The sequence below is a fragment of the Pagrus major genome, chromosome 15, assembly GCF_040436345.1.
Source record: "Pagrus major chromosome 15, Pma_NU_1.0".
Lineage (NCBI taxonomy): Eukaryota > Metazoa > Chordata > Actinopteri > Spariformes > Sparidae > Pagrus > Pagrus major.
Genome location: NC_133229.1, coordinates 30618942 through 30646033, shown reverse-complemented (window position 1 = coordinate 30646033; position 27092 = coordinate 30618942). Strand labels below are relative to the sequence as shown.

The window sequence follows — 27092 nt, the reverse complement described above, 5'->3', positions numbered from 1 at the left end:
TGACTGAGGAAGAGGCTCTTGATATAATAAAACCAATCACAGAACAGGAGGTACTAAATACTATAAAGACTCTGAAAAACAATAAATCACCAGGAACAGACGGCCTGCCTGGTGAATTCTACAAAGCTTTTGCAAAACAGACTACACCCGCATTAGTAAAGGTTTTTAACTGTGCACTTTCTGAAGGAGATGCCCCACAGACGTGGTCTGAAGCTATTATTTCTGTATTATATGAAGAAGGTAAAGATCCGACTAAATGTGATGGGTACAGACCGATTATTATGTAACGATCTGAAAATACTGACCAATATTCTGGCACAAAGAATACAAAACAAGGCTGCAAAACTGATTAAACCTGATCAAACAGGGTTCATTTCATTTCGGCAGACGGCAAATAATATTAGAAGAACTATTAATATCATATTAAGTGTCCAAAAGAATAAACAAATATCTCTCTTGCTCAGTCTTGATGCACAAAAAGCAGTTGACAGAGTCACATGGGGCTTCCTACATGAAACAACTAAAGTATTTGGATTCAATTCCATCTTCATTAAGTGGATAAAAACTATTTATAACAACCCAACATCCTGCATTAGATTGAACGGGTGCTGCTCAGACTGTTTCCCGTTGAAAGAGGGGTTAGACAGGGCGACTGTCTTAGTCCCTTATTATTGGCGATTAGTATAGAGCCTCTAGCTGAGAGCATAAGGAACAATAAAGATATGAGGGGAACAACTGATGATGGACATAAAGAACACAAACTATCGCTTTTTGCAGATGATATACTTGCACTAATTAGTAATCCTTCATTATCCATCCCCGCTTTAATGAAGGATTTAAATGACGATGGAACAATTTCAGGATTTTTGATTAATGAAACAAAAACTATTGCAATGATGCTTTATGGGGATCAGTCAGTTGAACTAGAGGAAAAAGTTTCAATGGACCAAGAATGGGTTTAAATACTTGGGAGTGGTAATAACACCATTATCATCCCAATTATTTACAGCCAACTATGAAAAACTGATAAAGGAAATAAGACAGGATCTGAAAAAGTGGGAGATCTTACCTCTGTCATTAATGGGCAGAGTAGAAACTGTACGGATTAATATTTTACCACGCCTGCTTTGTATGTTTCAGTCACTTCCATTGATTATTTTAAAAAACACTTTCAAATTTTGGATAAAATGATTTCAAACTTTATTTGGCAAAACAAAAAGGCAAGAATAAATTATAGAAAGCTGCAATGTTCAAAAAGGGACGGAGGTTTGAATTTACCCAATTTGCAAAATTGCTATTGATCAGCTCAACTCAAGGCATTTACGGGTTGGATCACAGAAGATACAGATTCAATGTGGGTGGGAATGGAACAGAACTCCGGCCCAATCTCTCCAGGTTTTCTACCATTCCTGACCCAAACAGATTGGAAAACACTTGAAATAAAACAATGAATGGGTTCAGAATACCTGGAAAATATGGAATAAAATAAAGAACAAATTAAAAATGCAAAATACAAAATACAATATCAAGAGCTACTAAAATTGCCACGAATCCAGATTTCCATCATCTAGTTTGGACACTGGGTTTAAAACATGGACAGAAAAAGGGCTGGTATCTGGTATCAGCTGGTCACTATACATTTCTACAATTCAGACATTATCTTCAGAAAAATAAAGATGGGGAATATATTCTCAGGGATCCTCTCACATTGAGCAGCTTTTTATAATCTGTGAACAAAAAGAGCTGAAAAAGGAAATTATCGACAGGGTTATGTTGGAGTTGTGGCCAACAAGGTGACCTTACGCACACACTATGGACTTGTCCAAATATACAGGGGTTCTGGGAGGATGTTCGGAAGGAAACAGAACAAATTCTGGGTATGAAATTGAACCTTGATCTGAAGTTATTTGTATTAGGCATCCCAGTAGGAATCCAAACTGAGGAAAATAAATCGTACTTAATACGGTCCTTCTGCTGACAGCTAGAAAAAACATCACAACCTTATGGTTGCAGCCACAAACCCCCCAATATCATACAATGGCAACAAAGAGTGAACGAGGTGTTCATAACGGAAGAAGTTACAGCTAAAATACAGCTGAAAATGAATGTTGATGTCTGGACACCATGGATGTTAGCCACACCTAAAACAAGATGTTAGATTATGACTGCTATGTCTCATCTTCTGTTGTCTTTGTTATTATTGGTGTGCGTCCTTCTTCTAGTTTATTGCTTGTTTTCTCTGCAGTTTTCGGCTGTTATGAATTGTATATGAATTAAGAATTGAAATGAACACATGAAATGCACGATACAAATAAAAAGTAAAAAAAAGAAAAAAAGAAAAAGAGATGCAACAAGGATCCAAGTCAGAGTCAAACCAAGGACGACGAGATGGTTTCTGATTCAGCCCGATGACAAACAACCTTTTCTAACACGTGGAGCTGCTCCGGAGACAAACATGGTTTTAAATTTAAAAAGTTTTTTTTCCTGTCAATTGTAAGTTTGATCTGTCTGAGCGAAGGCTTAATGTTCTCCTCCACACTCTGCATCTGAACATGTAAAATCAGTGACGGCCACTTTTATTATTCAAACTGTGTTCGCGCACAAAAAATGACCAAACTTCCCTGCACATCCTGTCAAATGATGAATAAATGAAAATGAGATTTGTTAAATTGTAAAAAAATGTAAAAAATGTAATTTCTTAAATGTGATTTAAAAATAAGAGTAAGAATAAAAAGATAAGAAGGTTATTAAATTGTTGTTAGAATAAAAATAATTTAAGCGTCAGACATTAAGGACATTAAAGGACAACACAATTTATACTTTCTTACTTTGTTTATATGTGGCAGACCCTGCCACCTTTTTAGCTTCAAACAGGGTTCTGGGACCTTATTTTCCTCTGAGAACAGCTTGTTTATTCACTTATGGAAACAGTTTGTATTATTTCCTCATTAATATTGTAAATATTCAATTTCTGAGTCTGAATTTCTCCAGAACAATGTAGCGCCCCTTTTATGCTGCTGGGACCCACAGATGAGGTCGTTCATTGTGGATTTCAAAATGGACTCTGAACTGAACTCAGTTTCCCAGAATTCCCCATTCTTCCCACCTAGCTGCAAATTCAGCTTTGAGCTACTATTGGTCAGGATGACAGACCCCCCTCTGATCAGATAGTCAAAACTCCAGCTCCTTCCTTTGTTCTCTCACTTCTCCACCTCTCTCCCCACGGGGCTGCCTGCCCTCAAGTCCTCTTCTCCTGGATTCTTCTGAGCCCAACAGCTGCTGAGAGCTGCAAGCTACATTTCCAGCAGGCCCAAAGAACTTCTCCTCACTGCAGCAACACAAGGTCCTGCTAGTATTCCAGATCTGTTAGCACCAGTAGCTGTGATGCAAAGCTTGTCAGCTAACTCCACAATCTGAGGAACACGAAGTAAATTAGCACTGAGCTGCTATCCCTGCAAAGGAAAGGAGTGACCAGTTCCCTCCATCTGCTGTCTTTCATCAAACTTTGCACAGCAAGAACAGCACTGTTCAGTATTGGAATTACAACCTTCTCCTGCTTGGCTCATCAGCCAAGGAACCATCAGCACCTTTTCTTCAAGGACTGGTAACTGATAATCGTTAATTATTATTGATAGCCAAATTTAACCCAAAACTCCTTAAGCTCCTTAGCTACTTAACATAGCACGAAGCACTACATATGGTGCCCCGTGTGAGACACATATGGATTCCCGTGTGAAGCAGTGTACTGTTGGCAATCATTCATAAATGTGCAACATTAATTTCAGTATAATAGTTAAAATATTAATTTCAGTGCTAAAATTTGAGATTCACATCTTGAACCCTTTAACCAAAGGTCTTTACATTTAACCCCACTAGTCTACTACAGGAGTAGACGTTGATTTGCACTTACAAACAATTTGCAGTAAGGTGAGAATTGATTTATAGTTTATAATTTATAACTCATTTGATCAACCAACATCTTTTAGGTTATTAACTGCAACTTTGAGCCATTTGCTATTGCTGCTTTCAATTCAAGTTCAAAGTGCTCTGTAGAAACTGTAAGAATTTCAGTTCAGCATTTGAATATCCCTTATTTGTTGCATTGTAGTCAAGCTGTCATAATTTGATGACAATGTAAGTGCACCTTTTATTAATCACAGCATGCCCTGTGTTACAAAGAAGTTTATATGTGGCTGTTACTGCCTTGCATTTCAGTCTGAGTAAGACGTACCGCCAGATATGGAGCCACAGCCTGCTACCAGCCCTGTGAAACAGAAATTAATAGCCAAACACCATGCTATTGAGACCAAATTCTGATTGGACACAGAATCCCCTGTCCAACTTTGTAAATACACTTCCAATAGCTCCTTTCCTTTATTTCCTTCTTTTTTTTGTGAATTAACTGTTGTAAACCTTAGCTTAGGACACTGCATTCTGACCTCACAGAACAAGACATACACATGTCCTCGGCCAACACTGCTTTACAACATTACCACACTGTCAAACAAGAACCATGATACAGTCATTTGGACTTTCACATTTGTGACACCCTTCCACAGAAAAACCTGCTTGAAGAACCAAATTGTAAGTCTACCAAAATAAGTCTGACTACAACTTAAAGTAATCAGCAAACACAAACACTCTTGGACACTCCAGAAACGACTATATCATTGTAGGTGCCACTCTCTGCACATCACCCTAACAAATTGACATCACTACCTTTCCTGTTCTCACTAACCCAGAGATTAACTGAGAAACACAGGTATTTAGTTAATTCAATGTCATAATTATAGCTTTTATCTGGATTTTGTTTTTCTTTGTGTAACTTCTGTTCTTGATGTTCTGTTCATGATTCTTGCTTAGCCAAGATAGAGAGTTAGCCAATGCCCAGCTTGTTACTGAACTGCCCAGATGTTACCAATATCAATGAACTGATAGATGAACTCCTTCAAACTATGGATTATGCATGTGGATTTGTGCTCTCAGGATCCCATGTCAAGCAACATCCTGAGACCAAAGGGGGGATGTTGGGACCCACAAATGAGGCTGTTCATTGTTCAAAATGGACTCTTAACTGAACTCAGTTTCCCAGAATTCCCCAGTCTTCACACCTAGGTGCAAATTCAGCTTTGAGCTACTATTGGTCAGGATCACAGATCCCCCTCTGGCCAGATAGCTAAAACTCTAGCTCCTCTCTTCTCCACCTCTCTACTCACGGGGCTGCCTGCCCTCAAGTTCTCTTCTCCTGGATTCTTCTGGGCCCAACAGCTGCTGAGAGCTGCAAGCTACATTTCCAGCAGGCCCAAAGAACTTCTCCTTACTGCAGCAACACAAGGTCCTGCTAGTATTCCAGATCAGTTAGCACCAGCAGCTGTGATGCAAAGCTGCCAGCTAACTCCACGATCCCGGTGACACAAAGTAAGTTAGCCCCAAGCTGCTATCCCTGCAAAGGAAAGGAGCGACCAGTTTCCTCCACCTGCTGTCTTTTATCAAACTTTGCACAGCAAGAACAGCACTGTTCAACATTGGAATTACAACCTTCTCCTGCTTGGCTCATCAGCCAAGGAACCATCAGCACCTTTTCTTCAAGGACTGGTAACGTTGAACTGCGCGTAGATAGCACACAGCATAGCATAGCATAGCAAGGATAAGCACATGACTTTTAACCCTGGTTGATGTAATGCACGTGTGTTCAATCTATGTGTTTGTTCACTGTTTGGGTGTTATTGCGATCTCAGGTCAGGTTATTGGTAGTTTTAATTTGAATCTAGTTGAATCATGCTTCACACAGACTCAGGGCCTTTGCATGCAACTATCCATCTTCTCTAACTTGGCATCACTCCTTCAGCCTGGAGCATATCACGGCCACATGTGATATCAGTGAGCACCACCATTATTTCTTTGTTCTCTCCTATCAATGAAACAAGTGGTGATCCACCATCTAGTCCAACCTTTCAATCAGCCATCTCGTAGCCAATTTTGATCAGCCATTTTGTTTGTAGTCTTCCTTTGTCTATGCCGTGCGGCGTGGTAATTTTAACCCTAGCCACCATTTTCCTTTAACTCTTCCAGACACACACACACACACACACACACACGCACACACACACACACACACACACACACACACACACCTGTATATAGTATGTTAGTTAGATCATCTTTCTGTTAAATAAAATACTTTTGAACCTTCATGCTGTCTATTTAATATTGTACAAGAGTGAATGTTGCCAACCTCTTCTCTGTCAAGGACTCCAAAATCCTTCGACCATTACAGCTGTTATGGTAATTTTGGTTGTAGTTATTCAGTTATTTATTAATCAGAGTTACAAACAGTTTAGTACCTTTTTATGAGACTGATTTGGTGAATACGCTATCTTTTCCCTTCTTCACGGGTGGTGCCCCGAGGTGATCTAATCTTATTATTTATCAGAATTCATAATTATCCCTAATAATCATTAATTATTATTGATAGCCAAATTTAGCCCAAAACTACCTGTTAATGTTGCATGAAGTACTACAATGCTGATTATTGGGCACTTGGGTCAAAAACAGTTGCATTTGTCTTCAGTCAGTGTGACTAAACTCTCAGTCTCTTACTGACGACACTCTTTGTAAATATTTGTAGATTTACTGACGGAGTCAAATGAATATTAAGTGAACAAAACAGACTCTGTGTTAAAGTAACTGGTCAACAGAATTACCTGTTTCACTGCTTCCCGTCTGTCAATACATCAAATATTGTGATCTAAATATCTCAGTGTGGCTCAATCTGAATCCTTTCATAAAGATTGTAATAATATAAAATCAGTTATGTTAAATAAACATTTGTAAGATGTTTTTGGATCAAGGCTGAACAAACAATAAACACAACATGAAGATATTGGAGCCCAAATAAATGTGATGATATTATCAAGTTAATATATTCTGAGCTTAATATTTCCTCTTGACAAGTTTCAGAAAATGATGAATCTTTAATATAAGTACTAATATAATAGAGAACACTACAGTTCAGGCAGTGCTGGCGCTGGTTCTGATGGACTATAGCCCCTCCAACAACAACAACAAGTGTATCAGATTACATCTCCAGCAGTGAATCAGTACTTTGGACTGAAACACTCCCCTGAGTCACATGTGAACCAACAGCATTCAGCAGAGGTCTGACAAAGCTCCGCCCTCACCTGACTCACCTGAAACAAACCAGGAAACAGTTTGTCGGTGTGTCTTTAGTAAAGAAGCACAAACAGACGATCAGATTCACCTTCAGACTGAACTAACAATGTCCTCTGAGTGAGTTCATCTACAGGAGAGAGGAGGAGGAAACTACAACACTGCAGACGCTCCACACACTGAAGGTGAGTCCGACTAGAACCAGAACTGAAAGTAAACTTCAGTGAAGTGAAGGAGGAAGTGGAGCTGTGACTGACTGTACTGTCTGCTGTGTTCCCAGCGTCACTCACAGACAAAATGGCTTCCAGATTAGAGGAGGATCTCTGCTGTCCTGTCTGTCTTGACATCTTTAAAGATCCTGTCATCCTGTCATGTAGCCACAACTTCTGTAAAGACTGTCTGCAGAGCTGCTGGGCAGAGAAAGAAATCAGAGAGTGTCCAGTTTGTAAGAGAAGATCTTCAAAGGAACTACTACCTCCAAACCTGGCGTTAAAGAACCTGTGTGAGACCTTCTTACAGGAGAGAGATCAGAGAGCTTCAGAGGGTCTCTGCAGTCTGCACTCTGAGAAACTCAAACTCTTCTGTCTGGACCATCAGCAGCCGGTGTGTCTCGTCTGCAGAGACTCAGAACAACACACCAACCACAGATTCAGACCCATCGATGAAGCTGCACAACAACACAAGAAGAAACTTCAGGAAACTCTGGAGCCTTTAAAGAAGAAGTTAAAGGTTTTTGAAGAAGTTAAAGTGAAGTTTGATCAGACAGCAGAACACATGAAGGTCCAGGCCCGACACACAGAGAGGCAGATTAAGCAGCAGTTTAAGAAGCTTCACCAGTTTCTAGAAGAGGAAGAGGAGGCCAGGATGGCTGCACTGAGGGAGGAAGAGGAGCAGAAGAGTCAGGTGATGAAGGAGAAGATGGAGGCTCTGAGCAGAGAGATAGCAGCTCTTTCACACACAGTCAGAGCCACAGAGGAGGAGCTGAGAGCTGAAGACGTCTCATTCCTGCACAACTACAAGGCTGCAGTGGAAAGAGTCCAGCAGCGCCCCCTGCTGGAGGATCCACAGCTGCCCTCAGGAGCTCTGATAGACCAGGCCAAACACCTGGGCAACCTGAGCTTCAACATCTGGAACAAGATGAAGGACATGGTCTCCTACACTCCTGTGGTTCTGGACCCAAACACTGCTCATCCACTCCTCATTCTGTCTGAAGATCTGAGCATTGTGAGAGGAGGAGAGAGACAGCAGCTTCCTGATAATCCAGAGAGGTTTGATTATTACTGGTTTGTCCTGGGCTCTGAGGGCTTTAACTCAGGGACTCACAGCTGGGACGTCGAGGTTGGAGACAGTACAGACTGGTCACTGGGTGTGTGTGCAGAGTCTGTCCAGAGGAAGAGACGCACACTGTCTGGATTATGGAGAATAGGGTTATACAAAGGTAAATACTCAGTGCGGTCACTACCAGCTCCATCCACTGATCTTGTAGTGCAGAAGAAGCTCCAGAGGATCAGAGTGAATCTGGACTGGAACAGAGGAAAGCTGTCGTTCTCTGATCCTGATACTAACACACACCTACACACCTTCACACACACTTTCACTGAGAGGATGTTTCCATACATTGACACTGGGGATAAACTCCCTCTGAAGATATCACCCCTGAAGGTGTGTGTGACACTGGAACAGAGCAGTTAAAGAAGTATTTTATCTCTGGAAAGACGTCCTTAAATAAAACTGTCTCTCTCTGTATGAAAATGATTTGTCAACATAAAAATGTCGTCAACATGTTGTTTGAATTAAAAATCACAGAATTCAACCCGTTAAGCTGCAGCTGCTCCTCCTGCTGTCTCATTATTCACAAACACATGTTGATTTCTCTGTTGTTGTTTCAGTTTGACAGTTTGCTCTGTGTTTCTATTGTCGACCTTTTTATGTTAATGTGACTGTGTGTGTGTGTGTGTGTGTGTGTGTGTGTGTGTGAGGATGGGCACTAATTAACAAATCAATTAATAACTGTATGTTTCATGGTTCAGATCCAAAAACTTCATAATCTGGACTAGAATTTGAAATAAAGTTTACAAACAATAAAATCACATTTTTATGACATATATGAAATGTTTGTAATGAAATAAATATATTAAATGATCCAAAATACTGTAAATGTAGCTTTTTTTCTGCTTTTGATGTAATAAAGTCACAATGATTGTGATTCTGTGTGTTTTCAGTCTCCATCAGTTGAACTCTGCTGTCAGTCGTCTGTTCAGTGAGAGGACGAGTCGTTCTGTATTTAAGGTGGACGTCTCAGTTTGGGTTTATGTGATGTTGCTGATTGAAGAACTGAATCTCTCTCTGCTGTTTCTCCCTTCAGAAAAGGTCAAAACTTCAAATATAAATATGAGAGAATATGTAAAATAAGCAAACAATGAATAAAGACAATAGAAGAAATGAAAACAGAAACATAAATGAAGTGGCAGTGAGCTCCAGACATGTTTGAAAGCTGCCTGGATGTGATGAGTTGTGCAGGTTTTCTTTCTGCAGCTCTGGGTTGTGCAGCCTGCAGGAGGCAGCAAACATCAGCTCTGGTTACATTTACAACTCAGAATGATCTGTTACACAACTTGTTGATATTTGTGAGGTTGAGAGATGCAACAAACCACCAACAGATATAGCTGGAGCTTCTGCAGAGTATTTTAAAGATCTGTATGCAGACCCAGAACAGACTCCACTGAAGAATGAATATAAGAATTTTTTTTCAAAAATAAAACTTCCATCATTGACTGAGGAAGAGGCTCTTGATATAATAAAACCAATCACAGAACAGGAGGTACTAAATACTATAAAGACTCTGAAAAACAATAAATCACCAGGAACAGACGGCCCGCCTGGTGAATTCTACAAAGCTTTTGCAAAACAGACTACACCCGCATTAGTGAAGGTTTTTAACTGTGCACTTTCTGAAGGAGATGCCCCACAAACGTGGTCTGAAGCTATTATTTCTGTATTATATGAAGAAGGTAAAGATCCGACTAAATGTGATGGGTACAGACCGATTAGCCTGTTATGTAACGATCTGAAAATACTGACCAATATTCTGGCACAAAGAATACAAAACAAGGCTGCAAAACTGATTAAACCTGATCAAAGAGGGTTCTTTTCATTTCGGCAGACGGCAAATAATATTAGAAGAACTATTAATATCATATCAAGTGTCCAAAGGAACAAACAAATATCTCTCTTGCTTAGTCTTGATGCACAAAAAGCATTTGACAGAGTCACATGGGGCTTCCTACATGAAACAACTAAAGTATTTGGATTCAATTCAATCTTCATTAAGTGGATAAAAACTATTTATAACAACCCAAAATCCTCCATTAGAGTGAACGGGTGCTGCTCAGACTGTTTCCCCTTGAAAGAGGGGTCAGACAGGGCGACTGTCTTAGTCCCTTATTATTGGCGATTAGTATAGAGCCTCTAGCTGAGACCATAAGGAACAATAAAGATATAAGGAGAACAACTGATGATGGACATAAAGAACACAAACTATCGCTTTTTGCGGATCATATACTTCCACTAATTAGTAATCCTTCATTATCCATCCCCGCTTTAATGAAGGATTTAAATGACGATGGAACAATTTCAGGATTTTTGATTAATGAAACAAAAACTATTGCAATGATGCTTTATGGGGAGAAGTCAGTTGAACTAGAGGAAAAAGTTTCAATGGACCAAGAATGGGTTTAAATACTTGGGAGTGGTAATAACACCATTATCATCCCAATTATTTACAGCCAACTATGAAAAACTGATAAAGGAAATAAGACAGGATCTGAAAAAGTGGGAGATCTTACCTCTGTCATTAATGGGTAGAGTAGAAACTGTACGGATTAATATTTTACCACGCCTGCTTTGTATGTTTCAGTCACTTCCATTGATTATTTTAAAAAACACTTTCAAATCTTTGGATAAAATAATTTCAAACTTTATTTGGCAAAACAAAAAGGCAAGAATAAATTATAGAAAGCTGCAATGTTCAAAAAGGGACGGAGGTTTGAATTTACCCAATTTGCAAAATTACTATTGATCAGCTCAACTCAAGGCAGTTACGGGTTGGATCACAGAAGATACAGATTCAATGTTGGTGGGAATGGAACAGAACTCCGGCCCAATCTCTCCAGGTTCTCTACCATTCCTGAGCCAAACAGATTGGAAAAAACTTAAAATAAAACAATGAATGGGTTCAGAATACCTGGAAAATATGGAATAAAATAAAGAACAAATTAAAAATGCAAAATACAAAATAAAATATCAAGAGCTACTAAAATTGCCACAAATCCAGATTTCCATCATCTAGTTTGGACACTGGGTTTAAAACATGGACAGAAAAAGGGCTGGTATCTGGTATCAGCTGATCACTACATTTCTACAAGTCAGACATTATCTTCAGAAAAATAAAGATGGGGAATATATTCTCAGGGATCCTCTCACATTGAGCAGCTTTTTATAATCTGTGAACAAAAAGAGCTGAAAAGGGAAATTATCTCAAGACTCTATAGAGCATTACAACATGATCTTCAAAATAAGGACTGAGAGAGTAAAGAAAGATGGGAACTTGAACTGAATACTGTAGTTGCTGAAAATGAATGAATGGAGTGAAACTTGTTGTTTGGTCATAAATGAACAAATAGTCCAAATTGGAGGGAGTTTGACTGGAAGGTAAAAACTAGGTATGTTAGTTATAATGGCCAAATATGGAGAATCGACAGGGTTATGTTGGAGTTGTGGCCAACAAGGTGACCTTACGCACACTATGGGCTTGTCCAAATATACAGGGGTTCTGGGAGGATGTTTGGAAGGAAACAGAACAAATTCTGGGTATGAAATTGAACCTTGATCTGAAGTTATTTGTATTAGGCATCCCAGTAGGAATCCAAACTGAGGAAAATGAATCGTACTTACTACAGATCCTTCTGCTGACAGCTAGAAAAAACATCACAACCTTTGTCTATGCCGTGCGGCATGGTAATTTTAACCCTAGCCACCATTTTCCTTTTACTCTTGCAGACAGAAACACACACACACCTCTGTATATAGTACGTTAGTTAGATCGTCTTTGTGTTAAATAAAAGAATAAACTCTCAGTCTCTTACTGATGACACTCTTTGTAAATATTTGTAGATTTACTTACAACAAATACTGTGATCTAAATATCTCAGTGTGGCTCAATCTGAATCCTTTCATAAAGATTGTAATAATATAAAATCAGTTATGTTAAATAAACGTTTGTAAGATGTTTTTGGATCAAGGCTGGACAAACAATAAACACAACATGAAGATATTGGAGCCCAAATAAGTGTGACGATATTATCAAGTTAATATATTTTGAGGTTAATATTTCCTCTTGTAAAGTTTCAGAAAATGATGAACCTTTAATATAAGTAATAATATAATAGAGAACACTACAGTTCAGGCAGTGCTGGCGCTGGTTCTGATGGACTACAGCCCCTCCAACAACAACAACAAGTGTATCAGACTACATGTCCAGCAGTGAATCAGTACTTTAGTCTGAAACACTCCCCTGAGTCACATGTGAACCAACAGCATTCAGCAGAGGTCTGACAAAGCTCCGCCCTCATCTGACTCACATGAAACAAACCAGGAAACAGTTTGTCGGGGTGTGTGTGTGTGTGTGTGTGTGTCTCTCTCTTTACTAAAGATCCACAAACAGACGATCAGATTCACCTTCAGACTGAACTAACAACGTCCTCCGAGTGATTTCATCTACAGGAGAGAGGAGGAGGAAACTACAACACTGCAGACGCTCCACACACTGAAGGTGAGTCCGACTAGAACCAGAACTCAAAGTAAACGTCAGTGAAGTGAAGGAGGAAGTGGAGCTGTGACTGACTGTACTGTCTGCTGTGTTCCCAGCGTCACTCAGAGACAAAATGGCTTCCAGATTAGAGGAGGATCTCCGCTGTCCTGTCTGCCTTGACATCTTTAAAGATCCTGTCATCCTGTCATGTAGCCACAGCTTCTGTAAAGACTGTCTGCAGAGCTGCTGGGCAGAGAAGGAAATCAGAGAGTGTCCAGTTTGTAAGAGAAGATCTTCAAGGGATGAACCACCTTTAAGTCTGGTGTTAAAGAACCTGTGTGAGACCTTCTTACAGGAGAGAGGTCAGAGAGCTTCAGAGGATCTCTGCAGTCTCCACTCTGAGAAAATCAAACTCTTCTGTCTGGACCATCAGCAGCCGGTGTGTCTCGTGTGCAGAGACTCAGAACAACACATCAACCACACATTCAGACCCATCGATGAAGCTGCACGACAACACAAGAAGAAACTTCAGGAAACTCTGGAGCCTTTAAAGGAGAAGTTAAAGGCTTTTGAAGAAGTTAAAGTGAAGTTTGATCAGACAGCAGAACACATGAAGGTCCAGGCCCGACACACAGAGAGGCAGATTAAGCAGCAGTTTAAGAAGCTTCACCAGTTTCTAGAAGAGGAAGAGGAGGCCAGGATGGCTGCACTGAGGGAGGAAGAGGAGCAGAAGAGTCAGGTGATGAAGGAGAAGATGGAGGCTCTGAGCAGAGAGATAGCAGCTCTTTCACACACAGTCAGAGCCACAGAGGAGGAGCTGAGAGCTGAAGACGTCTCATTCCTGCACAACTACAAGGCTGCAGTGGACAGAGTCCAGCAGCGCCCCCTGCTGGAGGATCCACAGCTGCCCTCAGGAGCTCTGATAGACCAGGCCAAACACCTGGGCAACCTGAGCTTCAACATCTGGAACAAGATGAAGGACATGGTCTCCTACACTCCTGTGGTTCTGGACCCAAACACTGCTCATCCAGTCCTCATCCTGTCTGAAGATCTGAGCAGTGTGAGACCAGGAGAGAGACAGCAGCTTCCTGATAATCCAGAGAGGTTTAATTGTTACAGGTCTGTCCTGGGCTCTGAGGGCTTTAACTCAGGGACTCACAGCTGGGACGTCGAGGTTGGAGACAATACACACTGGGCACTGGGTGTGTTAGCAGAGTCTGTCCAGAGGAAGGGAGTCATGCAGTCTGGATTATGGAGAATAAAGTTACACAAAGGTGAATACTCAGTGCTGTCACCATCAGCTCCACCCACTCGTCTCGTAGTGCAGAAGAAGCTCCAGAGGATCAGAGTGAATCTGGACTGGAACAGAGGAAAGCTGTCGTTCTCTGATCCTGATACTAACACACACCTACACACCTTCACACACACTTTCACTGAGAGGATGTTTCCATACATTGGCACTGTGGATGAACTGAAGATATCACCCCTGAAGGTGTGTGTGACAGTGGAACAGAGCAGTTAAAGAAGTGTTTCATCTCTGGAAAGACGTCCTTAAATAAAACTGTCTCTCTCTGTATGAAAATGATTTGTCAACATAAAAATGTTGTCAACATGTTGTTTAAATTAAAAATCACAGAATTCAACCCGTTAAGCTGCAGCTGCTCCTCCTGCTGTCTCATTATTCACAAACACATGTTGATTTCTCTGTTGTTGTTTCAGTTTGACAGTTTGCTTTGTGTTTCTATTGTCGACCTTTTCATGTTAATGTGACTGTGTGTGTGTGTGTGTGTGTGTGTGTGTGTGTGAATTAATAACTGCATGTTTTGTTGTTCAGATCCAAAAACTTTATAATCTGGACTAGAATTTGAAATAAAGTTTCCAAACAATAAAATCACATTTTTATGACATATGAAATGTTTGTAATTAAATAAATATAGTAAATGATCCAAAATACTGTAAATGTACCTTTTTGTCTGCTTTTGATGAAATAAAGTCACAATGATTGTGATTCTGTGTGTTTTCAGTCTCCATCAGTTGAACTCTGCTGTCAGTCGTCTGTTCAGTGAGAGGACGAGTCGTTCTGTATTTAAGGTGGACGTCTCAGTTTGGGTTTATGTAATGTTGCTGATTGAAGAACTGAATCTCTCTCTGCTGTTTCTCCCTTCAGAAAAGGTCAAAACTTCAAATATAAATATGAGAGAATATGTAAAATGAGCAAACAATGAATAAAGACAATAGAAGAGAAGAAAACAGAAACATAAATGAAGTGGCAGTGAGCTCCAGACATGTTTGAAAGCTGCCTGGATGTGATGAGTTGTGCAGGTTTTCTTTCTGCAGCTCTGGGTTGTGCAGCCTGCAGGAGGCAGCAAACATCAGCTCTGGTTACATTTACAGCTCAGAATGATCTGTTACACAACTTGTTGATATTTGTGAGGTTGAGAGATGCAACAAACCACCAACAGATATAGCTGGAGCTTCTGCAGAGTATTTTAAAGATCTGTATGCAGACCCAGAACAGACTCCACTGAAGAATGAATATAAGAATGTTTTTTCAAAAATAAAACTTCCATCATTGACTGAGGAAGAGGCTCTTGATATAATAAAACCAATCACAGAACAGGAGGTACTAAATACTATAAAGACTCTGAAAAACAATAAATCACCAGGAACAGACGGCCCGCCTGGTGAATTCTACAAAGCTTTTGCAAAACATACTACACCCGCATTAGTGAAGGTTTTTAACTTTCTGAAGGAGATGCCCCACAGATGTGGTCTGAAGCTATTATTTCTGTATTATATGAAGAAGGTAAAGATCCGACTAAATGTGATGGGTACAGACCGATTATTATGTAACGATCTGAAAATATTGACCAATATTCTGGCACAAAGAATACAAAACAAGGCTGCAAAACTGATTAAACCTGATCAAACAGGGTTCATTTCATTTCGGCAGACGGCAAATAATATTAGAAGAACTATTAATATCATATCAAGTGTCCAAAGGAACAAACAAATATCTCTCTTACTTAGTCTTGATGCACAAAAAGCAGTTGACAGAGTCACATGGGGCTTCCTACATGAAACAACTAAAGTATTTGGATTCAATTCCATCTTCATTAAGTGGATAAAAACTATTTATAACAACCCAAAATCCTGCATTAGAGTGAACGGGTGCTGCTCAGACTGTTTCCCCTTGAAAGAGGGGTCAGACAGGGCGACTGTCTTAGTCCCTTATTATTGGCGATTAGTATAGAGCCTCTAGCTCAGACCATAAGGAACAATAAAGATATGAGGGGAACAACTGATGATGGACATAAAGAACACAAACTATCGCTTTTTGCGGATCATATACTTGCACTAATTAGTAATCCTTCATTATCCATCCCGGCTTTAATTAAGGATTTAAATGACGATGGAACAATTTCAGGATTTTTGATTAATGAAACAAAAACTATTGCAATGATGCTTTATGGGGAGAAGTCAGTTGAACTAGAGGAAAAAGTTTCAATGGACCAAGAATGGGTTTAAATACTTGGGAGTGGTAATAACACCATTATCATCCCAATTATTTACAGCCAACTATGAAAAACTGATAAAGGAAATAAGACAGGATCTGAAAAAGTGGGAGATCTTACCTCTGTCATTAATGGGTAGAGTAGAAACTGTACGGATTAATATTTTACCACGCCTGCTTTGTATGTTTCAGTCACTTCCATTGATTATTTAAAAAAACACTTTCAAATCTTTGGATAAAATGATTTCAAACTTTATTTGGCAAAACAAAAAGGCAAGAATAAATTATAGAAAGCTGCAATGTTCAAAAAGGGACGGAGGTTTGAATTTACCCAATTTGCAAAATTACTATTGATCAGCTCAACTCAAGGCAGTTACGGGTTGGATCACAGAAGATACAGATTCAATGTTGGTGGGAATGGAACAGAACTCCGGCCCAATCTCTCCAGGTTCTCTACCATTCCTGAGTCAAACAGATTGGAAAACACTTGAAATAAAACAATGAATGGGTCCAGAATACCTGGAAAATATGGAATAAAATAAAGAACAAATTAAAAATGCAAAATACAAAATACAATATCAAGAGCTACTAAAATTGCCACAAATCCAGATTTCCATCATCTAGTTTGGACACTGGGTTTAAAACATGGACAGAAAAGGGGCTGGTATCTGGTATCAGCTGATCACTATACATTTCTACAAGTCAGACATTATCTTCAGAAAAATAAAGATGGGGAATATATTCTCAGGGATCCTCTCACATTGAGCAGCTTCTTATAATCTGTGAACAAAAAGAGCTGAAAAGGGAAATTATCTCAAGACTCTATAGAGCATTACAACATGATCTTAAAAATAAGGACTGAGAGAGTAAAGAAAGATGGGAACTTGAACTGAATACTGTAGTTGATGAAAATGAATGAATGGAGTGAAACTTGTTGTTTGGTCATAAATGAACAAATAGTCCAAATTGGAGGGAGTTTGACTGGAAGGTAAAAACTAGGTATGTTAGTTATAATGGCCAAATATGGAGAATCGACAGGGTTATGTTGGAGTTGTGGCCAACAAGGTGACCTTACGCACACACTATGGACTTGTCCAAATATACAGGGGTTCTGGGAGGATGTTCGGAAGGAAACAGAACAAATTCTGGGTATGAAATTGAACCTTGATCCGAAGTTATTTGTATTAGGCATCCCAGTAGGAATCCAAACTGAGGAAAATAAATCGTACTTAATACGGTCCTTCTGCTGACAGCTAGAAAAAACATCACAACCTTATGGTTGCAGCCACAAACCCCCCAATATCATACAATGGCAACAAAGAGTGAACGAGGTGTTCATAACGGAAGAAGTTACAGCTAAAATATGTCTGGACACCATGGATGTTAGCCATAACTAAAACAAGATGTTAGATTATGACTGCTATGTCTCATCTTCTGTTGTCTTTGTTATTATTGGTGTGCGTCCTTCTTCTAGTTTATTGCTTGTTTTCTCTGCAGTTTTCGGCTGTTATGAATTGTACATGAATTAAGAATTGAAATGAACACATGAAATGCACAATACAAATAAAAAGTTAAAAAAAGAAAAAAGAAAAAGAGATGCAACAAGGATCCAAGTCAGAGTCAAACGGAGGACAACGAGATGGTTTCTGATTCAGCCCGATCACAAACAACCTTTTCTAACACGTGGAGCTGCTCCGGAGACAAACATGGTTTTAAATTTAAAAAGTTTTTTTCCCTGTCAATTGTAAGTTTGATCTGTCTGAGCAAAGGCTTGGTGTTCTCCTCCACACTCTGCATCTGAACATGTAAAATCAGTGACGGCCACTTTTATTATTCAAACTGTGTTCCCGCTCAAAAAATGACCCTGCTACTTCCCTGCACATCCTGTTAAATGATGAATAAATGAAAATGAGATTTGTTATTGAGATGTGATTTAAAAACAAGAATAAGAATAAAAAGATAAGAAGGTAATTAAATTGTTGTTAGAATAAAAATAATTTAAGCGTCAGACATTAAGGACATTAAAGTATAACACAATTTATACTCTCTTACTTTGTTTATATGTGGCAGACCCTGCCACCTTTCTAGTTTCAAACAGGGTTCTGGGACCTTATTTTCCACTGAGAACAGCTTGTTTATTCACTTATGGGAACAGTTTGTATTATTACCTCATTAATATTGTAAAAATTAAATTTCTGAGTCTGAATTTCTCCAAAACTACGTAGCGCCCCTTTAATGCTGCTGGGAGCCACAGATGAGGTCGTTCATTGTGGATTTCAAAATGGACTCTGAACTGAACTCAGTTTCCCAGATAGTCAAAACTCCAGCTCCTATCTTTGTTCTCTCACTTCTCCACCTCTCTCCTCACGGGGCTGCCTGCCCTCAAGTCCTCTTCTCCTGGATTCTTCTGGGCCCAACAGCTGCTGAGATCCGCAAGCTACATTTCCAGCAGGCTCAAAGAACTTCTCCTCACTGCAGCGACACAAGGTCCTGCTAGTATTCCAGATCAGTTAGCACCAGCAGCTGTGATGCAATTCTTGCCAGCTAACTCCACAATCCAAGGACCACAAAGTAAATTAGCACCAAGCTGCTATCCCTGCAAAGGAAAGGAGCGACCAGTTTCCTCCACCTGCTGTTTTTTATCAAACCTTACACAGCAAGAACAGCACTGTTCAGCATTGGAATTAGAATCTTCTCCTGCTTGGCTCATCAGCCAAGGAACCATCAGCACCTTTTCTTCAAGGACTGGTAACTGGTAATCATTAATTATTATTGATAGCCAAATTTAACCCAAAACTCCTTATTAACGTAGCATGAGGCACTACATATGGTGCCCCGTGTGAGACACATATGGATTCCCTTGTGAGGCAGTGTGCTGTTGGCAATCATTCATAAATGTGCAACATTAATTTCAGCATAATTTGGACAGTGCTAAAATTTGAGATTCACATCTTGAACCCTTTAGCCAAAGGTCTTTACATTTAACCCCACTAGTCTACTACAGGAGTAGATGTTGATTTGCACTTACAAACAATTGCATTGAGGTGAGAATTGATTTATGAAGTTTATAATTTATAACCCATTTCATTAACCAAAATCTTTTAGGTTATTAACTGCAACTTTGAGCCATTTGCTATTGCTGCTATCAATTCAAGTTCAAAGTGCTCTGTAGAAACTGTAAGAATTTCAGTTCAGCATTTGAATATCCCATATTTGTTGCATTGTAGTCAAGCTGTCATAATTTGATGACAATGTAAGTGCACCTTGTATTAATCACAGCATGCCCTGTGTTACAAAGAAGTTTATATGTGGCTGTTACTGCCTTGCATTTCAGTCTGAGTAAGAAGTATCGACAGATATGGAGCCACAGCGTGCTACCAGCCCTGTGAAACAGAAATTAATAGCCAAACACCATGCTATTGAGACCAAATTCTGATTGGACACAGACACCACTGTCCAACTTTGTAAATACACTTCCAATAGCTCCTTTCTTTTATTTCCTTCTTTTGTTTGTGAATCAACTGTTGTAAACCTTAGCTTAGGACACTGCATTCTGACCTCACAGAACAAGACATACACATGTCCTCGGCCAACACTGCTTTACAACATTACCACACTGTCAAACAAGAACCATGATACAGTCATTTGGACTTTCACATTTGTGACACCCTTCCACCGTGCGGCGTGGTAATTTGAACCCTAGCCACCATTTTCCTTTAACTCTTCCAGACACACACACACACACAGACACACACACACACACACACACCTGTATATAGTACGTTAGTTAGATCATCTTTCTGTTAAATAAAATACTTTTGAACCTTCATGCTGTCTATTTAATATTGTACAAGAGTGAATGTTGCCAACCTCTTCTCTGTCAAGGACTCCAAAATCCTTCGTCCATTACAGCTGTTATGGTAATTTTGGTCGTAGTTATTCAGTTATTTATTAATCAGAGTTACAAACAGTTTAGTACCTTTTTATGAGATTGATTTGGTGAATACGCTATCTTTTCCCTTCTTCAAGGGTGGTGCCCCGAGGTGATCTAATCTTATTATTTATCAGAATTTATAATTATCCCTAATAATCATTAATTATTATTGATAGCCAAATTTAACCCAAAACTACCTGTTAATGTTGCATGAAGTACTACAATGCTGATTATTGGGCACTTGGGTCAAAAACAGTTGCACTTGTCTTCAGTCAGTGTGACTAAACTCTCAGTCTCTTACTGACGACACTCTTTGTAAATATTTGTAGATTTACTGACGGAGTCAAATGAATATTAAGTGAACAAAACAGACTCTGTGTTAAAGTAACTGGCCAACAGAAATACCTGTTTCACTGCTTCCCGTCTGTCAATACATCAAATATTGTGATCTAAATATGTCAGTGTGGCTCAATCTGAATCCTTTCATAAAGATCGTAATAATATAAAATCAGTTATGTTAAATAAACGTTTGTAAGATGTTTTTGGATCAAGGCTGGACAAACAATAAACACAACATGAAGATATTGGTGCCAAATAAATGTGACGATATTATCAAGTTAATATATTCTGAGCTTAATATTTCCTCTTGACAAGTTTCAGAAAATGATGAATCTTTAATATAAGTAATAATATAATAGAGAAAACTACAGTTCAGGAAGTGCTGGCGCTGGTTCTGATGGACTACAGCCCCTCCAACAACAACAACAAGTGTATCAGATTACATCTCCAGCAGTGAATCAGTACTTTGGGCTGAAACATGCCCCTGAGTCACATGTGAACCAATCAGCATTCAGCAGAGGTCTGACAAAGCTCCGCCCTCATCTGACTCACATGAAACAAACCAGGAACCAGTTTGTCGGTGTGTCTTTAGTAAAGAAGCACAAACAGACGATCAGTTTCACCTTCAGACTGAACTAACAACGTCCTCTGAGTGAGTTGATCTACAGGAGAGAGGAGGAGGAAACTACAACACTGCAGACGCTCCACACACTGAAGGTGAGTCCGACTAGAACCAGAACTCAAAGTAAACTTCAGTGAAGTGAAGGAGGAAGTGGAGCTGTGACTGACTGTACTGTCTGCTGTGTTCCCAGCGTCACTCACAGACAAAATGGCTTCCAGATTAGAGGAGGATCTCTGCTGTCCTGTCTGCCTTGACATCTTTAAAGATCCTGTCATCCTGTCATGTAGCCACAACTTCTGTAAAGACTGTCTGCAGAGCTGCTGGACAGAGAAAGAAACCAGAGAGTGTCCAGTTTGTAAGAGAAGATCTTCAAAGAATATTCTCCCTCCTAACTTGGCGTTAAAGAACCTGTGTGAGACCTTCTTACAGGAGAGAGATCAGAGAGCTTCAGAGGGTCTCTGCAGTCTGCACTCTGAGAAACTCAAACTCTTCTGTCTGGACCATCAGCAGCCGGTGTGTCTCGTCTGCAGAGACTCAGAACAACACACCAACCACACAGTCAGACCCATCGATGAAGCTGCACGACAACACAAGAAGAAACTTCAGGAAACTCTGGAGCCTTTAAAGAAGAAGTTAAAGGCTTTTGAAGAAGTTAAAGTGAAGTTTGGTCTGACAGCAGAACACATGAAGGTCCAGGCCCGACACACAGAGAGGCAGATTAAGCAGCAGTTTAAGAAGCTTCACCAGTTTCTAGAAGAGGAAGAGGAGGCCAGGATGGCTGCACTGAGGGAGGAAGAGGAGCAGAAGAGTCAGATGATGAAGGAGAAGATGGAGGCTCTGAGCAGAGAGATAGCAGCTCTTTCACACACAGTCAGAGCCACAGAGGAGGAGCTGAGAGCTGAAGACGTCTCATTCCTGCACAACTACAAGGCTGCAGTGGAAAGAGTCCAGCAGCGCCCCCTGCTGGAGGATCCACAGCTGCCCTCAGGAGCTCTGATAGACCAGGCCAAACACCTGGGCAACCTGAGCTTCAACATCTGGAACAAGATGAAGGACATGGTCTCCTACACTCCTGTGGTTCTGGACCCAAACACTGCTCATCCACAGCTCATCCTGTCTGAAGATCTGAGCAGTGTGAGACGAGGAGAGAGACAGCAGCTTCCTGATAATCCAGAGAGGTTTGATCTTCACGGGTCTGTTCTGGGCTCTGAGGGCTTTAACTCAGGGACTCACAGCTGGGACGTCGAGGTTGGAGACAGTACACTCTGGTGTCTGGGTGTGTCAGCAGAGTCTGCTCAGAGGAAGGGAAGCACACTGTCTGGATTATGGGTAATAGGGTTATTTGAAGGTAAATACTCAGTGCTGTCACCATCAGCTCCACCCACTGATCTCGTAGTGCAGAAGAAGCTCCAGAGGATCAGAGTGAATCTGGACTGGAACAGAGGAAAGCTGTCGTTCTCTGATCCTGATACTAACACACACATACACACCTTCACACACACTTTCACTGAGAGGATGTTTCCATTCATTAGCACTGGAGATGAACTCCCTCTGAAGATATCCCCCCTGAAGGTGTGTGTGACAGTGGAACAGAGCAGTTAAAGAAGTGTTTCATCTCTGGAAAGACGTCCTTAAATAAAACTGTCTCTCTCTGTATGAAAATGATTTGTCAACATAAAAATGTCGTCAACATGTTGTTTAAATCAAAAATCACAGAAATCAACCCGTTAAGCTGCAGCTGCTCCTCCTGCTGTCTCATTATTCACAAACACATGTTGATTTCTCTGTTGTTGTTTCAGTTTGACAGTTTGCTTTGTGTTTCTATTGTCGACCTTTTCATGTTAATGTGACTGTGTGTGTGTGTGTGTGTGTGTGTGTGTGTGTGTGTGTGCGTGTGCGTGTGTGTGTGAGGATGGGCACTAATTAACAAATCAATTAATAACTGCATGTTTTGTTGTTCAGATCCAAAAACTTTATAATCTGGACTAGAATTTGAAATAAAGTTTACAAACAATAAAATCACATTTTTATGACATATATGAAATGTTTGTAATGAAATAAATATATTAAATGATACAAAATACTGTAAATGTACCTTTTTTCTGCTTTTGATGTAATAAAGTCACAATGATTGTGATTCTGTGTGTTTTCATCAGTTGAACTCTGCTGTCAGTCGTCTGTTCAGTGAGAGGACGAGTCGTTCTGTATTTAAGGTGAAACTCTCGCCAAAATGCAACCCAGGCTTTTTTTGTGAATGTGTTTGAGTCAAACCTTCGTGTAAAAGCATAATTACGACGAAAAAGCCACTTTTAAGATTCACCGTAGTTTCGTTTCCGGCTCAAACTCATTTTCTATGGTGTGCAGGGGCAACTTCACGTTCGCATTAAAATCGCTATTTCTAAAACTTTGCTCGTAGCATCACCAGGGTCTCTACACATGAACACGAGCACTGAGAACATCGTTTGTGTAACATGGAGCTTTCTCCTCCATGTTACGCTGCACTCGGGGATCGACGCACAAGTAAGATTTTGAGGTACTTTTATCTTTACTTTTACTCGAGTATGACTGATGGGTACTTTTTATAATGCTGGTACTTAGTTACTTTGGATCACTGGTCTGAGTATTAAAGTCACAGCGTTTTTCTCATAAAGCTGCTCTGGCTCAGTAAACTCCACCCGCCTGGTGCTGCAAGGAGCACAAAACAAACACCACGAATTATAAAACTGTCTCGTGTGTGTGTGTGTGTGTGTGTGTGTGTGTGTGTCTGGAGGCAGTGATGTCATCTTAGATGAGACGTCCACACCCTGGTGACATCACTCCCCGCGGACAGAGAGGACGTCAAAACACAACGAGCTTCAGTTTCATGATTGATTATCAGATATCATCACTAACTCAGCAGAGAGGACGGAGAGGACGAAGAGGACAGAGGGGATGAAGAGGACGGAGAGGACAGAGGGGATGAAGAGGACAGAGAGGACAGAGGGGATGAAGAGGACAGAGGGGACAGAGAGGACAGAGGGGATGGAGAGGACAGAGGGGATGAAGAGGACAGAGAGGATGAAGAGGACAGAGAGGACGAAGAGGGCAGAGAGGACAGAGAGAGGGAAGAGAGGACAGAGAGGACAGAGAGGACAGAGAGAGGACAGAGAGGACAGAGAGGACAGAGAGGACAGAGAGAGGGAAGAGAGGACAGAGAGGACAGAGAGGACAGAGGGGATGAAGAGGACAGAGAGGACAGAGAGGATGAAGAGGATGAAGAGGACAGAGTGGACAGAGAGGAGGGAGAGGACAGAGAGAGGGAAGAGAGGACAGAGAGGACAGAGAGGATGAAGAGGACAGAGAGGACAGAGAGGAGGGAGAGGACAGAGAGAGGGAAGAGAGGACAGAGAGGACAGAGAGGATGAAGAGGACAGAGAGGACAGAGGGGATGAAGAGGACAGAGAGGACAGAGAGGATGAAGAGGACAGAGAGGACAGAGGGGATGAAGAGGACAGAGAGGACAGAGAGGATGAAGAGGACAGAGAGGACAGAGAGGACAGAGAGGATGAAGAGGACAGAGAGGACAGAGAGGATGAAGAGGACAGAGAGGACAGAGAGGACAGAGAGAGGACAGAGAGGATGAAGAGGACAGAGAGGACAGAGAGGACAGAGAGAGGACAGAGAGGATGAAGAGGACAGAGAGGACAGAGAGGACAGAGAGGATGAAGAGGGCAGAGAGAGGACAGAGAGGAGGGAGAGGACAGAGAGAGGACAGAGAGGACAGAGGGGATGGAGAGGACAGAGAGGACAGAGAGGACAGAGAGGATGAAGAGGACAGAGAGGACAGAGAGGACAGAGAGGACAGAGAGGATGAAGAGGACAGAGAGGACAGAGAGGACAGAGAGGACAGAGAGGACAGAGAGGATGAAGAGGACAGAGAGGACAGAGAGGACAGAGGGGATGAAGAGGACAGAGAGGACAGAGAGGACAGAGAGGATGAAGAGGACAGAGAGGACAGAGAGGATGAAGAGGACAGAGAGGACAGAGAGGATGAAGAGGACAGAGAGGACAGAGAAGACAGAGAGAGGGTAGAGAAGATGGAGAAGACAGAGAGTCAGATGTTTGGACTGAATGAAACAGACTGCAGCTGAGACAGGAGGACGTCTCCATGTTAAAAAAGGTGAACATCGCCATCTAGTGGCTGAAACAGTAAAAACACAACATGATCAGATCAGTGCAGGAACTTCTGGACCAGAACAAGATCCAAACCAATGAAAACAGCACATTTGTCCCGTCTTTCTTCTTGCTGTTATATTTATGTATCTGTATTTATGTATAAAACATGCAGCCGATATAATTCATAGATAGATAAACGAGCAGCCAGTCAGACTTTAACGTTTCATCCTCCGACATGCTGTCATCATCAGTGTGTACTCACATCTCCTCCACCATGTCAGCAGGACCCTGCACCTGTCCCACCACCGTCCCACTGTAGGTGTTCTTCACCCAGCCGACCAGGCCGAGACGCAGACCCTCCTTCTCCGTGTACTGCAGGACGCGGGACACGAGGGGTTAATACTGTACGTGCTGCACAATAAAGTCTTCAACAAGAAGAATAATATCAGAAAAACTGTGTCGCTTGGATTTGTTGCGGACAGTTGGTTAAAGGAACAGTTCACCCACAAAAAATGCTAATTCGGTCAGCTACAACTGAGGGAGCTGGAGACTTGTTTAAAACAGAAAAAACAACCAAAAATAAAAGAAATACTCCATTAAAACTTCGCCGAATTAGCTGTTAGCACTTCCTGTTTGCAGTGGACCTGTGGATGTTCAGACAACTGTCACTGGATCACTGTGATACTGAAGAAAACTTAAAAACATGATGTTTCTAAGGCAAGTTCTGCACATGTGAGGAGCGACTTTTTTCATCAGTTTCAGTCAGTTTTGTTTCGTAGTCCACAAACATTTCTGAAGCTTCACAGCAGAAAAGCGTTGCAGCATTCACCTGACTTTCATCAGCATGGAGGGAGGAGATGATGACTCCATATATCCCCCCAGAAATCCTCATAAAAGTCGTTCCTTACATGTGCAGAACCTGCCTTAGAAACTTCATGTTTTTAAGTTTTCTTCAGTATCAAAGTAATCCAGTGACAGTTGTCTGAACATCTACAGGTCCACTGCAAACAGGAAGTGCCAACAGCTAATTCAGCAAAGTTTTAATGGAGTTTTGGAGTTTTTTTTAATGTATTTTTTGGTTGTTTTTCCATTTTAAAACAAGTCTCCAGTTACTTCAGTTGTTTAGCAGAACGCTGCAACTCTGTTTGACTGTGAAGCTCCAGAAATGTTTTGTGGACTACGAGACTTCACCTGACTTTCATCATCATGGAGGGAGGAGATGATGAGTGAACTTACATTGTTTGGATGAACTATTTCTTTCATTTCGAGCATCAAATGCTTCATTTCCTGCATTCTGGTGATGTTTTGGGGAGCAAGTTGTGGCTTTTCTGCACCAGTTTATATTGAAAAGTCTTTATTTATGTAAAGGAAAACTAAATTCAGGCATCATGTGATAATGTAAAATAAATAACAGATATAATGCAGTAAAACAGACGTCTGCTACTCTAAATATTAAAGGGGCTGATGTGACGGCTGCTGGAGAAACTCACCATTCTGAAACAGACTCCTGTCAAAACACAAGAGAGAAAGAAAATGAGTTTAATATGAA

General features: G+C 40.7%; 4 protein-coding genes across 5 annotated transcripts in view; 3 read left to right on the top strand and 1 right to left on the bottom strand.

Annotated features, from left to right (window-relative positions):
• The window catches only part of LOC141009018 (acylphosphatase-2-like), a 61557-nt gene that overhangs the window by 11612 nt on the left and 22853 nt on the right, over window positions 1-27092 (bottom strand). For both annotated transcript variants that reach the window (XR_012180116.1, XM_073481416.1), the window contains exons 3-4: window positions 27034-27050; window positions 25806-25915 (exon numbers count right to left, since the gene is read on the bottom strand). Coding sequence is in view for 1 of the 2 variants with exons in the window: in XM_073481416.1 (XP_073337517.1) it covers window positions 25806-25915; window positions 27034-27050 (127 nt within the window). In the remaining variant the exon portion in view is untranslated. The remainder of the gene's footprint in view (window positions 1-25805; window positions 25916-27033; window positions 27051-27092) is intronic.
• LOC141009014 (E3 ubiquitin-protein ligase TRIM39-like) lies at window positions 7217-8997 on the top strand. The gene is made up of 2 exons (XM_073481412.1): window positions 7217-7355; window positions 7451-8997. Exon 2 carries the CDS (start codon window positions 7468-7470, stop codon window positions 8860-8862), a length of 1395 nt encoding a protein of 464 aa, XP_073337513.1. The 5' UTR covers window positions 7217-7355; window positions 7451-7467; the 3' UTR covers window positions 8863-8997.
• On the top strand, window positions 12880-14987 carry LOC141009017 (E3 ubiquitin-protein ligase TRIM39-like). Its single transcript, XM_073481415.1, has 2 exons — window positions 12880-13000; window positions 13096-14987. The coding sequence occupies exon 2, from the start codon at window positions 13113-13115 to the stop codon at window positions 14499-14501; it is 1389 nt and encodes a 462-aa protein (XP_073337516.1). The 5' UTR covers window positions 12880-13000; window positions 13096-13112; the 3' UTR covers window positions 14502-14987.
• LOC141009015 (E3 ubiquitin-protein ligase TRIM39-like) lies at window positions 21370-23523 on the top strand. The gene is made up of 2 exons (XM_073481413.1): window positions 21370-21483; window positions 21579-23523. Exon 2 carries the CDS (start codon window positions 21596-21598, stop codon window positions 22988-22990), a length of 1395 nt encoding a protein of 464 aa, XP_073337514.1. The 5' UTR covers window positions 21370-21483; window positions 21579-21595; the 3' UTR covers window positions 22991-23523.

Coding starts and splice junctions, on each gene's coding strand:
- LOC141009015 (XM_073481413.1), top strand. CDS start 21,596: ATGGCTTCCAGATTAGAGGAGGATCTCTGCTGTCCTGTCTGCCTTGAC.
- LOC141009014 (XM_073481412.1), top strand. CDS start 7,468: ATGGCTTCCAGATTAGAGGAGGATCTCTGCTGTCCTGTCTGTCTTGAC.
- LOC141009017 (XM_073481415.1), top strand. CDS start 13,113: ATGGCTTCCAGATTAGAGGAGGATCTCCGCTGTCCTGTCTGCCTTGAC.